This window comes from Dermacentor variabilis, chromosome 1 (genome assembly GCF_050947875.1).
Source record: "Dermacentor variabilis isolate Ectoservices chromosome 1, ASM5094787v1, whole genome shotgun sequence".
NCBI lineage: Eukaryota > Metazoa > Arthropoda > Arachnida > Ixodida > Ixodidae > Dermacentor > Dermacentor variabilis.
In genome coordinates this window covers 258313709-258326675 of record NC_134568.1, presented here as the reverse complement: position 1 = coordinate 258326675, position 12967 = coordinate 258313709, and the positions used below count along the sequence as shown (strand labels likewise).

General features: G+C 42.3%; 1 protein-coding gene across 3 annotated transcripts in view; it reads right to left on the bottom strand.

Moving 5' to 3' along the window:
- The window catches only part of MESK2 (misexpression suppressor of KSR 2), a 34432-nt gene that overhangs the window by 5169 nt on the left and 16296 nt on the right, over positions 1-12967 (bottom strand). For all 3 annotated transcript variants that reach the window (XM_075673559.1, XM_075673560.1, XM_075673558.1), the window contains exons 7-13: positions 11865-12029; positions 9595-9698; positions 4239-4304; positions 3965-4064; positions 3818-3902; positions 1149-1196; positions 13-63 (exon numbers count right to left, since the gene is read on the bottom strand). In XM_075673559.1, the coding sequence (XP_075529674.1) occupies positions 13-63; positions 1149-1196; positions 3818-3902; positions 3965-4064; positions 4239-4304; positions 9595-9698; positions 11865-12029 (619 nt within the window). The remainder of the gene's footprint in view (positions 1-12; positions 64-1148; positions 1197-3817; positions 3903-3964; positions 4065-4238; positions 4305-9594; positions 9699-11864; positions 12030-12967) is intronic.

Sequence of the window (12967 nt, the reverse complement as noted above, 5' to 3'; positions counted from 1 at the left end):
CAAGGCTCTAACCTGCATTGTGAGCTGAAGCAGTGAGGGAGGATCGGCGACGCATCTCCAGGGCTGGCCAATGCAAGCAAAAAAATGAAAAGAAAAAGAACCAAGTCAACAAAGCTGCCATGATGCATATGCTGTGTGCTCAAAGCAGTACTGCTAAACCGCTTCTAGGAACTTACATACATACACCGAGGCACTCTTGGTTTTAACCCAACAAAGCCCGAACACCATCTCAGATGAAAGAAAATTAAAACTTGTTCACATTTACTTCTTGCCATGGAGAGTATATTGGTACAAAAAAAAACTGAAATGATAATGGAGTAAAAACTAATTAGCACTACAATTACTCAACTAGTAATTGATTTGCTGATCTATCCACAACTGAAAACTCCCTCCAGAATATAAAAATGCTAGTATGGGCTCTACATTGAGTCTCCAGTGCTCAAATCGAAGTTCTTAGGTAATAAATTTAGCGTATCAAAAATAGATAGGGCTTTGTAGGGTTAAAAGGGCACCCTGCAGTAGATTGATAATTGCAAATGCATAATACTGTGCTACGCTGGCGAGTCAGCTGAGCCTCCTGTTTCAACATGGAAAGGAGTCATGCAAACAGCTGTGACCAACAAAACAATGCGTGAAGCAGAAATCAAAATTATGTGTGCATGCCGCATGAAACTGATACATTTCAGATAGATGAAATCATATATATATATATATACACACACACACACACACACACTGCCCATTGAAGAGCAGTGATTACAACGAATTGGTTAGAAACAGCCTCAGGGGCAAGATTTTGTAGCGATGCCTTTTGCCAATGCTAATGCTTTTCGGCACTTTTTGCATTCGTGAGTGGTTCGCGAGCGTCAAACGCGGACACTCACGAACATGAAGTGCCGAAAGGCATTTGCATTGGGAAAAGGCATCACTGCAAAATCGCGGCCCAGGTGTGGCTGACATTTAATATTACACGGTGGCTTAACCTATGACCAGGCAAAAATTACATAGAAGTACTTCCACATCAGTTAATTGGAGTGCTCAGGGACAAGTACCAACAAGCTAGATGCACATCTACAATATACACCATTAGCATACATCAGTGCCTCTAAACCACACAGTGATCAATAAAAAAAAACTGGCTATATTACCTTCATTGAGTGAAGCTGCAGAAGACCGCCTCTGGGATGAGTTCAGTGCTTCATAGAGAAAAAGCAAAAACAATTAAAGCTAAGATAGCTGCAATGTGCGTAGTTAGGATTTTTAAAAAAAGTATGTATGCGATCATACTTCACAGGCAAAATAACAATGAAAGTGGCACTTATCTCAACCATAACTCAATGTTCACATTATATCATATATGCACTGTCTTGCTATACAATAAGGAAGAGCCACATACACATTTACTCGCACTGCTTATACCTGTGTGCAATGCTTACACCTTATGAAATTGACACACTTTCTGATCTGAACACCACCGACCGCACACTAAGATAATCCTTATGAGGTTAGCATAACAAGGGAACATTATGCACAGCAAACAAAAGGCTGAGCAATTATTCTGCAGACAGGCTCCATAAGCATAGCAACACTCTAGTTGGTAAACATTTAGCATGAGTAAACAATTCCTGGAAATGCACAGAAAGGCGACCTTGCAAGAGAGAATGGTTTGAATGTAGCCAAGGGAATGGTTCTTATCTTATGGGGGTAGCATTAGCAGGCTGAGCAATGCAAGTCAAATTCAAGTTAACTAAGCATCCATCACTACAGTTGGCGTTAACACTTTCATTACTACACCTATTCAGGTCGATAGGTGATCAATAAATTTTATTGCAGATTTCAGTGAAGTGGTTTCTCAGATAACGCTCTGCAGTAGTAGCCTGTGAAAAGGGCTTTCCAGAGTCTGTTTTCGTTGTGTTTCTGCAAAACCGATTTTTAATGAAACTTTTGGTGAACTTGGGCAGGTGCATTGTAGAAAAAGTTTGTGTGGCCTTTTACCCTTTGCTGCTTCTGAGGGGGGGGGGGGAAGGGCAAGCTGCTCATGATTACAGCATACCAACAGAGAATTTTTTGCGACCAGAACGCTAGCAGCAAGTTATGGATGACACTACATGGTCAGATTTACAATTTCACCAAGCTGAAGGGTGATAATTGAAGAAAAAAAAGAAAAAGATGCAAACACCTGTCCACTGGTAAAAGTTCAGCTTTCAACTCTGAGCAGTTTTTATTTCTCTCAAGTGCACTTTAAAATTTCTGTCACACATCCAACATGCAGAACTGGGCATTTTCACAATGCTTGGAAGAGTTGTTCAGAATTGAGCTTGTCCTGAAGCTGCAGGGGCTCAACATTGTGAAGAACTTCCGACTCGCAAACCAGCACCAAAATTAGGAATATTTGTCATTTGTATGTATTGACAGTTCTTTTTATGCACTACAGGCTTATATAAATACAATTTGTTTTCATTTATATTATTTTTCTATGTTGTACTTCGTGATTGTGTTCGTTTGTTTTAGTTAGCTTGCTCTTCTTTAATACATCTCTACAATGTTATTAACCGAGGGTCAGATTGCAGTCTTTCACTTTGGGACCTTCGTCTGTATATTGTATCTTTCCAATGCATTGTACTTAAAGAATAATAAACTGAAACTGAAGGTACAGAAGATTGGAGACTGCACTTTACCATGGTAACGAAAAAGTTAGTGCTAACAGCACCCAACTATAAGACTAATTGCTTAAAAATTGTAATGTTAGCAGCAGGAAGTGACAACAGGCATAAGCTATCACAACAGCCTGAAAACTTGGCAATTACTGCCAAAGCCTGCGCTCAGCTTACTACTTTGATATGTATGAAAACTGTAAGCAACACTGCTGTTGTGACTTTGTAGGCTCTGAACTTCATTTGACACCTACATAGAAATAGCTAAATTTCTTGGCCTGTACTCTAATTTGCATTCTTCTGCCAAGAGTACAAAATTTAGTACGAAGACCCAGACCTGTATAAATTGAAAGTAGTATAATTTCTAACAGCATCACGGTAAGCTTCCACTTTTAATGCAACATATATACTGGCTAATCAAATTAAGTTTTTGTGCTAGCATGAAGCTGTAGTGTATTTTGCATGTGCAAGTTCATAGTATTTAACTCTTATCACGTTGCTCAATTTTATATACAAATGTTGCAAATTTATTTACAGGTAAAATTTTCAGTCGAAGCACCAAAATAAACTGAGAGCACAAAGTGCAAGATATCAAAAAACAGATGACAGTGGGCATTTCAACATCTACACAGTGGCTTGCACATTATTCACTATTGTTTTGCTAGTCCTGAAACTTCACAAATTTTTTTACTTGTGCTGCAAAATATAACATCTGGCATTGGTACTTATCTAATTCAATCGCAAAAAGAAAACAATGTCACACCTTACCATCAGAGATTAGAGTCACTGAAGACAAGCATACAGGTGGCGCAATCTGCCATTAGGTTAATAAAACAAGCAACACTGATAGCAGTTAGGGTGTGGCTTTGCTGGCAAATGAACACCAATCCTATGACTGGTGAAGCTTCCTGCTTCGATGGTGAAGTGCACACATGGTAGGTTTTCATTTCGCCTTGACAAACCAGGCAAGTATCAGACTTACATTATTTTACAATGCAGACAAAAAGAAATTAAAGTATGTCTTATGTAAGAAATTTGAGCTTAAACAAAGCAGCAGTATGCGCGATGTATCTATTTTTCCAAAGTGCTGACAAATATGCAGGCCACGGTAGGCCACATGCAGTGAATGTGTTTTCGGAGTGCCCAGAAATCTGCCTCCTTACCATAGCCAAGCCCCTGAAGGAACAGTCTGAATGCCTCGCTGACCTTCCCTGGCTGCTCTTCAAGCACCATTCCACAGTCAGACACCTGGATTTCAGTAACATAGTCAAGCATTAACATAGTCAAGCAATACAACCGACAAGACGTACCTTCATCCAAGTTGATGTGGTTGGGTCCATGCGGCTGTTCATGTTCACTGTGTCATCAAGATGTGGGGACAGGGCTCCTGCAACCAGCATCACACTGCACCTAGGGATAAATTTGGCTAAGTGTGAGATAAAAAAAAATGTGTCCAAAGCACAGCATGGTTTTATACAAAAATAAGTGGCACTACACAATGGCACCATTTGTCATTTGGTTGCATTACAGGCAGCTATTGACTGAACAAGTAAGTGTCAACAGCGCATTTAATTATATACTCACTTGAAGTTCTTCACCATCTTCTTCTTTGCAGGATCTATTTCACGGGTGATGTTGAGGTCAGACCTCCTGCATAAAGTTCACAAATTCATTAATCCCACATGTGCTAACTCAGCCTGAAGGAAGTCGGAGAGCACATGCAACAACCAGGCTTTATCAATTCCAACATGATGCAACACTTCTGCAGCTTTACTTAGCCAAACAATTCAGTTTTTTTTAAAGCTTGCTTTGAAAACACGCTTTTTGAGGGATACATATGCACTTTTTTTTTTTAAACAATCATTTACTTTTGGATGCAGCACACAAGCAGCAACAGCAAACCTGGAATGGCGGAGACTGACAAACAACTTGTTTTTAGATCACAGCAACTTCAGCGAATTTGCTGTTGCCGATTTCGCATGCTTCAGGAACTTGTTAGCATAATCTTGCTCAAAGCAAGTACCCCTCTAAATTCATTCATCACTAGAAGACTTCCAACAGAATGTTTGGAGAGCGATGAGTGAAACGTTTTTGCAAATAAAAGCTTATTTTTCATAAAAATTGATGCATTTGTAAAATTGTAAAAAGACTCCAAATTTGTAATCTTTATGAAAAATTTGGGAGGGATGGCAGGTATGGGTGGACAAAGGGACTTGTATACGTCAAAATCCCCTTGTTGAAATGGTTCCAGAAGGATCTCTTGTTCAATAGCAGGGAAACTTGGTGAATGTTCATACTCGACAAAAACAGCGCTAAAATACCGTATTTACACGATTGTAAGTCGACCACGTTTTCTAAATTTGAAAATCTGAAGTGGGGGGGGTCGACTTACAATCAAAACCGAAACATGGCACCACCAAAAATGCGACACCAACGGAAGCTACAACGTAGTTACAATTTAATGCTTGCTCTATGGCCCTACCCGCATCTTTTCGCTATCCCGCGTGTTTGTTCTCTTTTTGGAAGGGTTCTTCAACATTTTTGAGAGTTTTATGCAACACTCATGGGGGGGGGTCGATAGTTGATGGAAGCGCCGCTGTTGCTATTTGCGGCGGCACCGCCAGAACCAACGTTACTAGACTAGGTTCAGTTTCCAAACTCCCGTGACTGCGTGGACCCACCACAGATCCTCGCCTCTCGTGGCGCTGCTGTCGCACTTTGCTCGGTCAGCACGGCGCGCAAGCACACTAAGCACTGTACACGTTTATTTTGGCGCGTTGTAAACATGCCTGTTTTGTTGCAGTCTCTGTGCATTCTTGCGACACTCTTGTGCATTTTAAATGCCGTGTGCACTCTGAAGAGTTTACGGACCGTGTCATCCAATTTCATTTGGCAACGCGAATGCATATTTATGCTCCATTCCTCCAGCGTGAACTTACTTTGAATGTGCAAGTCTGCTCGCAAGCGATCAAAGCTCACATAGGTTTAAACATTGCACTTGCGGATTTGGTGCTCTGATGAAAGAAATAGTGCTAGCTTCATTTTTTTTCATCCCGAAATGAAGTGCTGAGAGTGTGTATATACCGCGTGTCCCAGCTAACTTCAGCCAGAGCTTTAAAATATGCGAATGTCGCGTAGCTGGACACAACCAAGGTAATGTTGTTTGCCGTTGCTTAGAGATTTTCAGATTATTTTTAATCCGCCTAGTTGGGTAATGCAAAATTTATTAATTAATCATTACCTAATCAATGTCCCTTTAATAATTGACGAATTAATTAAATAATTCGCCTAGTTAGGTAATTCATTTCCACCACCAAAAGTCAAGGCTTCAACTGTCACCAACCAACGACCGCGGTTTCGAGTGCCCTAATTAACTATACATTAATTTACTTCGCCTTAATTACCACGAGAGTAAGTGGGTTCGACTTCTACCAATGCTTGTGGGTTCGAGTGTCGTAATGAACTCTATCGTAATTAAACCTGTGCCTTAATTATATCTACCTTGATTAACTTCGCCTTAATGAACACCAAAGATCGTGGTTTCGAGTGCCTTAACTATATCTTAGAAGCTGGGTCTTAATTAACATCGCCCTAATTGACGCCAACGGTCGCGGGTTCGAAAGGTTCCCCCAATGGTCGTGTGTTCGAGTGCCTCATATCTATTTTAATTAACTGTGCCTTAATTAACTTCACCTAATTCACTCTGCCTTAACTGGCGTCATGAACTGCCTCGATTGGTTCGCTTGGGCTCCCGTGACATTTTTTGCACCATCGTGTGGTCGCGCTAACATCGCCTCACGAGTCATACCATGCGTTCGCATTAATAATTAACTAGTACTAAGTAGCAACAGCTGATTACAACTACTACTCAGCTACTTACAGCTACTCATCAGCAGCAGCTGATTAATATAGAGCACAGTGGACGGCCGCGGCCCTGGACTAAGGACTCCACAACGCACTCTGGGGCAGCGCCGCAGCATTTTCACAGCTACGCAAAGTTTTTTAATCAATCTCCTATACGCGAGACTATACAAACATTTAAAAACGCATCGATGAAAACACTTGCCGAGTACGTAAGTTGCGAAGTCTGAGGACCCGAGCCGCTTCGCCAACGCAGAGCTGCGCCCACGAGAGCTACCTGCGGTGCTCCCGCCCTCTGGCGGCAAGTCAAGACACGGGGGCACCCGCAATGTACGGCGCCTACGGAGAGTTTTACAACTAAACCTAATCTAGTAACGTTGGTCAGAACGGCGGCGCTTGCAGGGAGTATCGGTAGTTCATGGAAGAGCAGACACCACGCGCGTTTCTCTTTCTCTGTTGAAAGGCATTGGTACAGTCGACTCCCGTTAATACGAAGTTCACGGGGACCGCAAAAAACTTCGAATTAAACGAACTTCCAATTAAGCACAAAACACAAAAAACAGCACTTTATTTGTGGCGAAATCGAGTATTTTCTCTAAGAAAAATAGTCGGTCATCTTGCTTTGCTTCTTCTTGCCGAATCGCGCTGCAGAAAGCAAGTTCTGCAGGCTGTAGATGTGGCGGAACGCTTCTTCCGCGTTACCTTCAGCGGAAAAGAAGCGCTCCGCAAGAGCAAGGCCCGCAGCTACATCGGCAGCCTTAGGTTGCGGCTCGCCTTCAACGTCATCGTCGCTTTCCTGGGTCGTTTCCTGGGGCCGAATAATCTACAATTTCGCTATCCGTCAGCGCACCGCACCACACGTTTCGACCGCCTTGTCTACGGCGACGTAATCTTCAAAATTGACGTCCCCGAGAGCATCACCAAAATCAGTGCCGTCAAGCTCGCTTGTTGACGCTTCCTTCGCTGAAATTTCAGAGGCATCCTCAGAAGAAGCTGCCACAAAACCGCAAGCCCTGAAGCAGTTTGCGATTGTTTCTTGCTTCACACGATCCCATGCTCGCGCCAACATGTGGATGGCACTAAGCAGGCTCACCTCGTACTTTGTGGAGCTATCCATACACAAAATCATGCGCTCGAGGAGGTGCCGCCTGTACAGGACTTTAACATTCTTGATGATGCCTTGGTCCATTGGCTGCAAAACAGCCGATGTGTTTGCAGGCAAAAATGTGGGGCGTATTGCACTCAAGGCTGGCACATTCACGTGAGCACTGCAGTGATCGACAAGGAACAACACCTTGCGGTTCGAAGCAGCAAACTTGCGGTCCAATTTGCTTATCCAGCTCTTGAAGATTTCGGCCGTCATCCACGCTTTTTTGTTCGCCTCATAGTCCACAGGCAGCGTCTTCACGCCTTTAAAACATCCCGTACTTCCGCGCTATCTTGTTTGGCGGCACCTCCCTTCTCAACTTTCTTCAAAACCTCGACTTTCGTTGCCAGGTCGAGCGTGCAATAAGAGCCACGGTTTGCCATGGCTATAAACTGCGCGACTAGGTAAGTCAATTCCGAATCACTCGTGGAACAACCTAGCCTACGAGCTTCCCGCACAAAGGCGCTCGACCAACACACACACACATACGCTGCGCACGCTGCAAGACTAATCTCGCACAATCTCGCCACTGCCAGTATGCAGCGCTGCGTGCACCCATGGCACCCGCGTGGCCTCCGGCGGGAGCCGCTTCGCCTCCCGCCGGAGTTGATCGCGGAGGCCACGGCAGCCGTAGCAATGAATAATCGCGCCGCTCCAAGAAGGATGGCGTTGCGGGCGGCTGCGGTGGCAATGACACCAACGCGGAGCACGGAACTGTTGCAACACTTGAAAAATTGCACATTCTACCAAAGAATGACGGTCACCTTGAGGATCCCGGCTGAAAATTAACTTCCAATTAAACAATATTACTGGATGAGGACTTCGAATTATCGAGCGATTTCTTCTATAGGATTACATGCAAAACTGACGGGACCAGCACTTCACTTCTAATTAACCGAAAATTCCAATTAAGCGGCTTCGAATTATCGGGAGTCGACTGTATTGGTTTGACGCGTTCCACTTGTCTGCCGGCTACGTGCTACTTCTATGCTTCCTCAGTCGTCATGAGTGCTCCAGGCCCACTAATCATTCGGCACTCGTTCACAGCAGCGTTCAAGGGGGCTGCCATCCTTTACGCCGAAGAAACAAATCACTGCACAGCGGGCCGAAAGTTCGATGTTTCTGAACAGGTGATGCGAGAGTGGCGACTGCAGCAAAGCAAAATTTTCACGTGTGACGGCAAGTGAGAAATTTCCCATGTGCCGAAGTTTGGATGCTTTCCGGAGCTGTAGGCTAAGCTTGCGGCGTACGTCGCTGAAATGCGTGATCGGTCCCTGCCAGTGAAGTGCGACATGGTCATTAAGGACCTCGCCATGAGTACGAGTGGCTGGCTGCCGAAGATAGCGAAATTACGCCAACCGGACCTGTCAAAAAAGCCTCCCTGACGGCTGCGCGTGGTTGGGTGCATTCGGCGTGGGCTGCTGTTCCACAAGATGCCAAGGTGAGGTCGTTTGCCAAATGTGAAATTTCGCTGGACGACGACGCGCTGTGGGACCGCAGCAACCATGACGATGGCAGCACTAGTGAAGACACTAGTCCAGTGACCATGTCAGCTACTAATAAATTTTCGTTATCGAATGCGCCCTCGGGTATGCTTTTTTTTTTTCCTGTCACGCGATATGGGGGGGTCGACTTACATTCGAGTCGACTTACAATCGTGTAAATACGGTAGACAAAGACAAAATAAGGAAGGTACACATAAGAGTGCTTACTTTTTATGTTTACCAGAAAATTTTCACAATTAAACTCATAGCTGTGTGCACTCATATGTGTACTTCCCTTTCTTTGTCCTAGTCTGCTTAGGCCATGTTTTGTCAAGTACAATGCCAGTAGTGTAACTCAACTGGCATCAGGCAAAGGTAAATAGGTAAACTCTTATATTAGTCCGACTCAGTTCAGAGAGGCATCTCTGTATACTCTACTTTCACTCACTTTATGAATGCATCGATGAAAAATCCAAGGTTTTGGGCATTGATCGTCTTGTTGAAGTACTGGCGAAATACTTGCACCAAGTCATGGTTCCGTTCTTCATTCAGCTGCAAAACCATAAACTAATTACATTTACCAAGCCCAAAACAAAAATTTTCAGTTCCCACCATCTCAGAGGAAACACCAAATGATGCTTATTGAAGTTTATTGAACAGTACATGTAGAGCCATAATGTACACAAATTACTACTGAAATAAGATGTCCCAAAGTTAAACAACTGTCACAATGACCTCTTTACGCAACATACGTTAACTTGATCAAATGTATAGCAGACGATGGTTGAAGTTCACATGTATAAGTTATTCTAAGCATAGGTATTATACTGAAGTGTAAAGAAACAATAAAAGAAATAAAACATTGAAATAGAAAAATGCGACAGAACATATTAAAGGAAAAGCAATTATGCACACATAACAAACACATATTACGTACTATTATAAAACAAGTGAATTAAAACTACTACAAATCTATTGCAAGACCAAAACAAACTATTGAACGAAACTAAGAAACTATTGCAAAGCTAATACAGAAAGGCAATAACTATTAAACCTTTTAAGTGCCATGCACCAGTTCATTCTTTTTTTCAAGCGGTGCCAAGGACAAGTCCTGCTTGTCCATGTGTTTGGGTGCAGTTTCCAAGTTCCAGTAATGAACCAGGCTCATATACTTCGCTTTAACGTTCTGGCAAATTCCCTCTTTCATTGGTGGAGGGCCTAGCAAGTCCATTCATTCCGAAAATGGGGAAAAGGGCAGCTTCCAGTCACGTGTTGCTGCACTCGTCTAGCGAGTAAGGATTTAAATTGACTGAGTCATCAAGCTCTGAAGATTTGCTTCTGTTGAAAGCATTGACAGTGATGGCAGCGCGTTCAGTGCTATGGCGAACGGTTCCTGCTAAAGTTACTAGAGAACTCTGGCACTGTGGTCGTTCAGCTAGCACGGGAATGATGGTTGGTGCAATGGATTTGTCCGATCTTTGTGCTTGTGGCTTCAAGCATTCTTGTGGGTTTGTTTACTGCAGTTTATCTACCTGCATCAACCTAAACATCGAAGTAACCCTACATTTGTAAGCAAAAAGGCAATTACAATCCACACACATGCAGGGTTATTGAGAGTTGTTGGATATATAATGCAATATTTCGTTCAACATGAATATGCATAGTCACAAAGCCGTTTGAAGCCAGAAGGATGAAGTTTAGGCAAGTCCATGCACTAATCATTCCCATACTGGTTGAACTGCTTATACTTGCAGCTCTCATAGACATAGTGCCAGAGTTCCTAGCAACTTTTGTACGAAACTCTACGACATCTAGGGGTTGCAACAGAAGTGAACCGGCATCAGCTCCGAAATGTCTAGTCAGCACAGATGGTTCTTGTTATTTAGTATTTTCAGACATTAGTAGCAAGTTTACTAGCTACATGTTACAGATATTTTGAATATGCACAGAATTCACTGTCCTGATGTGCAATTTAAAAAAAATGAATTTGTGAACATTTATTTCTTTTATTTGTTGCCGCCACTAATAGAATTAAGAGCCATGTAAAGTAGTTAACAAATGTATTATATACGAATCAAATATGTAGGCGTTCCTCAATGACTTAATTTCATGAGGTATCAAATTCCAGTGTATTCTGCCAGCAAATAGATAAAACAGAGAACATAACTTACAAGTAAAAAGCTTTATCCGAAAGCCTGACAGATTTGAAATGAATCACTGCCACACAACGATAGTTCCCAGGCTGCTCTGAGCAATGAGAATGTACATAACACGGAACCTTTTGGATGAAAGGATGCTCAACTCCAGAGGCTCATGGTACTCCTATGTACTTCTGCAACTTGTTAGCATTCTCTCTCTCTTGTACTACCAATAATAAAAAAATATAATTGAAGGTATTAAAACTTAATTTCACACAAATGAGGGGGCCTTAATTATTACAGAGTATTAGCAAGTTACCGTGGGGTCACAGGGGGGCCTACAGGTGAAATGTACACTATAATGTTGCACAACAAGAATCCACTGAAAGGACGTTTTGCAACTGCAACATTCAGGAAAAACTTGGGGATAACTACGTACACTTTGTAATAACCTCTGCCCAAGGAGACCAGCAGTGTGCAATGACACACCATTTTTTTTTTCTTTTTGAAAAGTAAATTCCAGGAAAAAAAATTATCGAATAAGACAGAATTATTTAGAGCTGGTTTAATCGCTACTGACCTTGCCAAAGTGGTGCCACATCAGGTAGTCCAATGTAGAAGCAGTCATGCCAGAGCTTCGAAGGTGCATGGCATTCAGCTTTTGGTAGCCCCATTCTGTCCAGCTTGACTTGGTGGCAGTACAGTTGATCAGGAATAAGGCATCCACAAGTTCCGGGCGATCCAGCTACAGAAGGCATGTATATCACGAGAACATATTTAGCTTGGCACAAACAGCACACTGGCATCTATATAATGCAGCACGCTCAAAGCTAACAAAATAATATAGATTACAAAAGGATTTGCAGCCATTACATTTGGAAACCTGTTCTAGAAAACATGAAATAGTCAGCAACAGCATCAAGCTTTGATATATAACAAACCTTAATCTAATTAAAGCTGTAATGTAACAACTTTGTTTCGTTTGCCTATGTTAATTCCATTGAAAACCATGCATTATTTTTTTTTTCAATATAGCCAAGTAATTTTATTTCACAGTTTATTTAACAGTGTTGACATATATTCCGTGCATGTACTTTATAACCCTTCGAGGGTCAATGACAAACAGAAGGGAGTGATTACATCTTGTTTGCTAGCGAGAAATGGTCCAACAAATGATGCAGTCATATACAAACGATGCTGCCATGCCTGCATTTATTTTCTTGAGACTCGTGAGAACTGATTACCCCTCATTGGCAATGGGGCAAAGGAGTGCTGCAATTTCACGACTTGTTTCGTTTCTTTGTGACCGTGCACAGCCATTGAGTTTTCTTGCATGCGCTCACATACACGGTTCAATTATGCTATGGACGTGTGCACCGGTTGCTCTTCTCCAAGTGAGTCGAGCAGGGATTCCTTTGATGCCAAATGCGCAATCAGACTAACTATACCACCAGTGTATTTTTGTTATTCTTATGTGCATTTATGCAAGCCCACCTGTACTCATGAATAAACAACGCATATTTATCTACGTAAAATAGCTTTTTTTTTAACTTCATGGTAAATACAATAATTGTGGTAAATATTTTTTGAAGGTCACGGAAGATATTAAATCTGCAATAAAAAATATAGACTATGCGGTCTCACTTGGTTTAAAAAATTACCCTCAAAGGGTTAAACTGACAA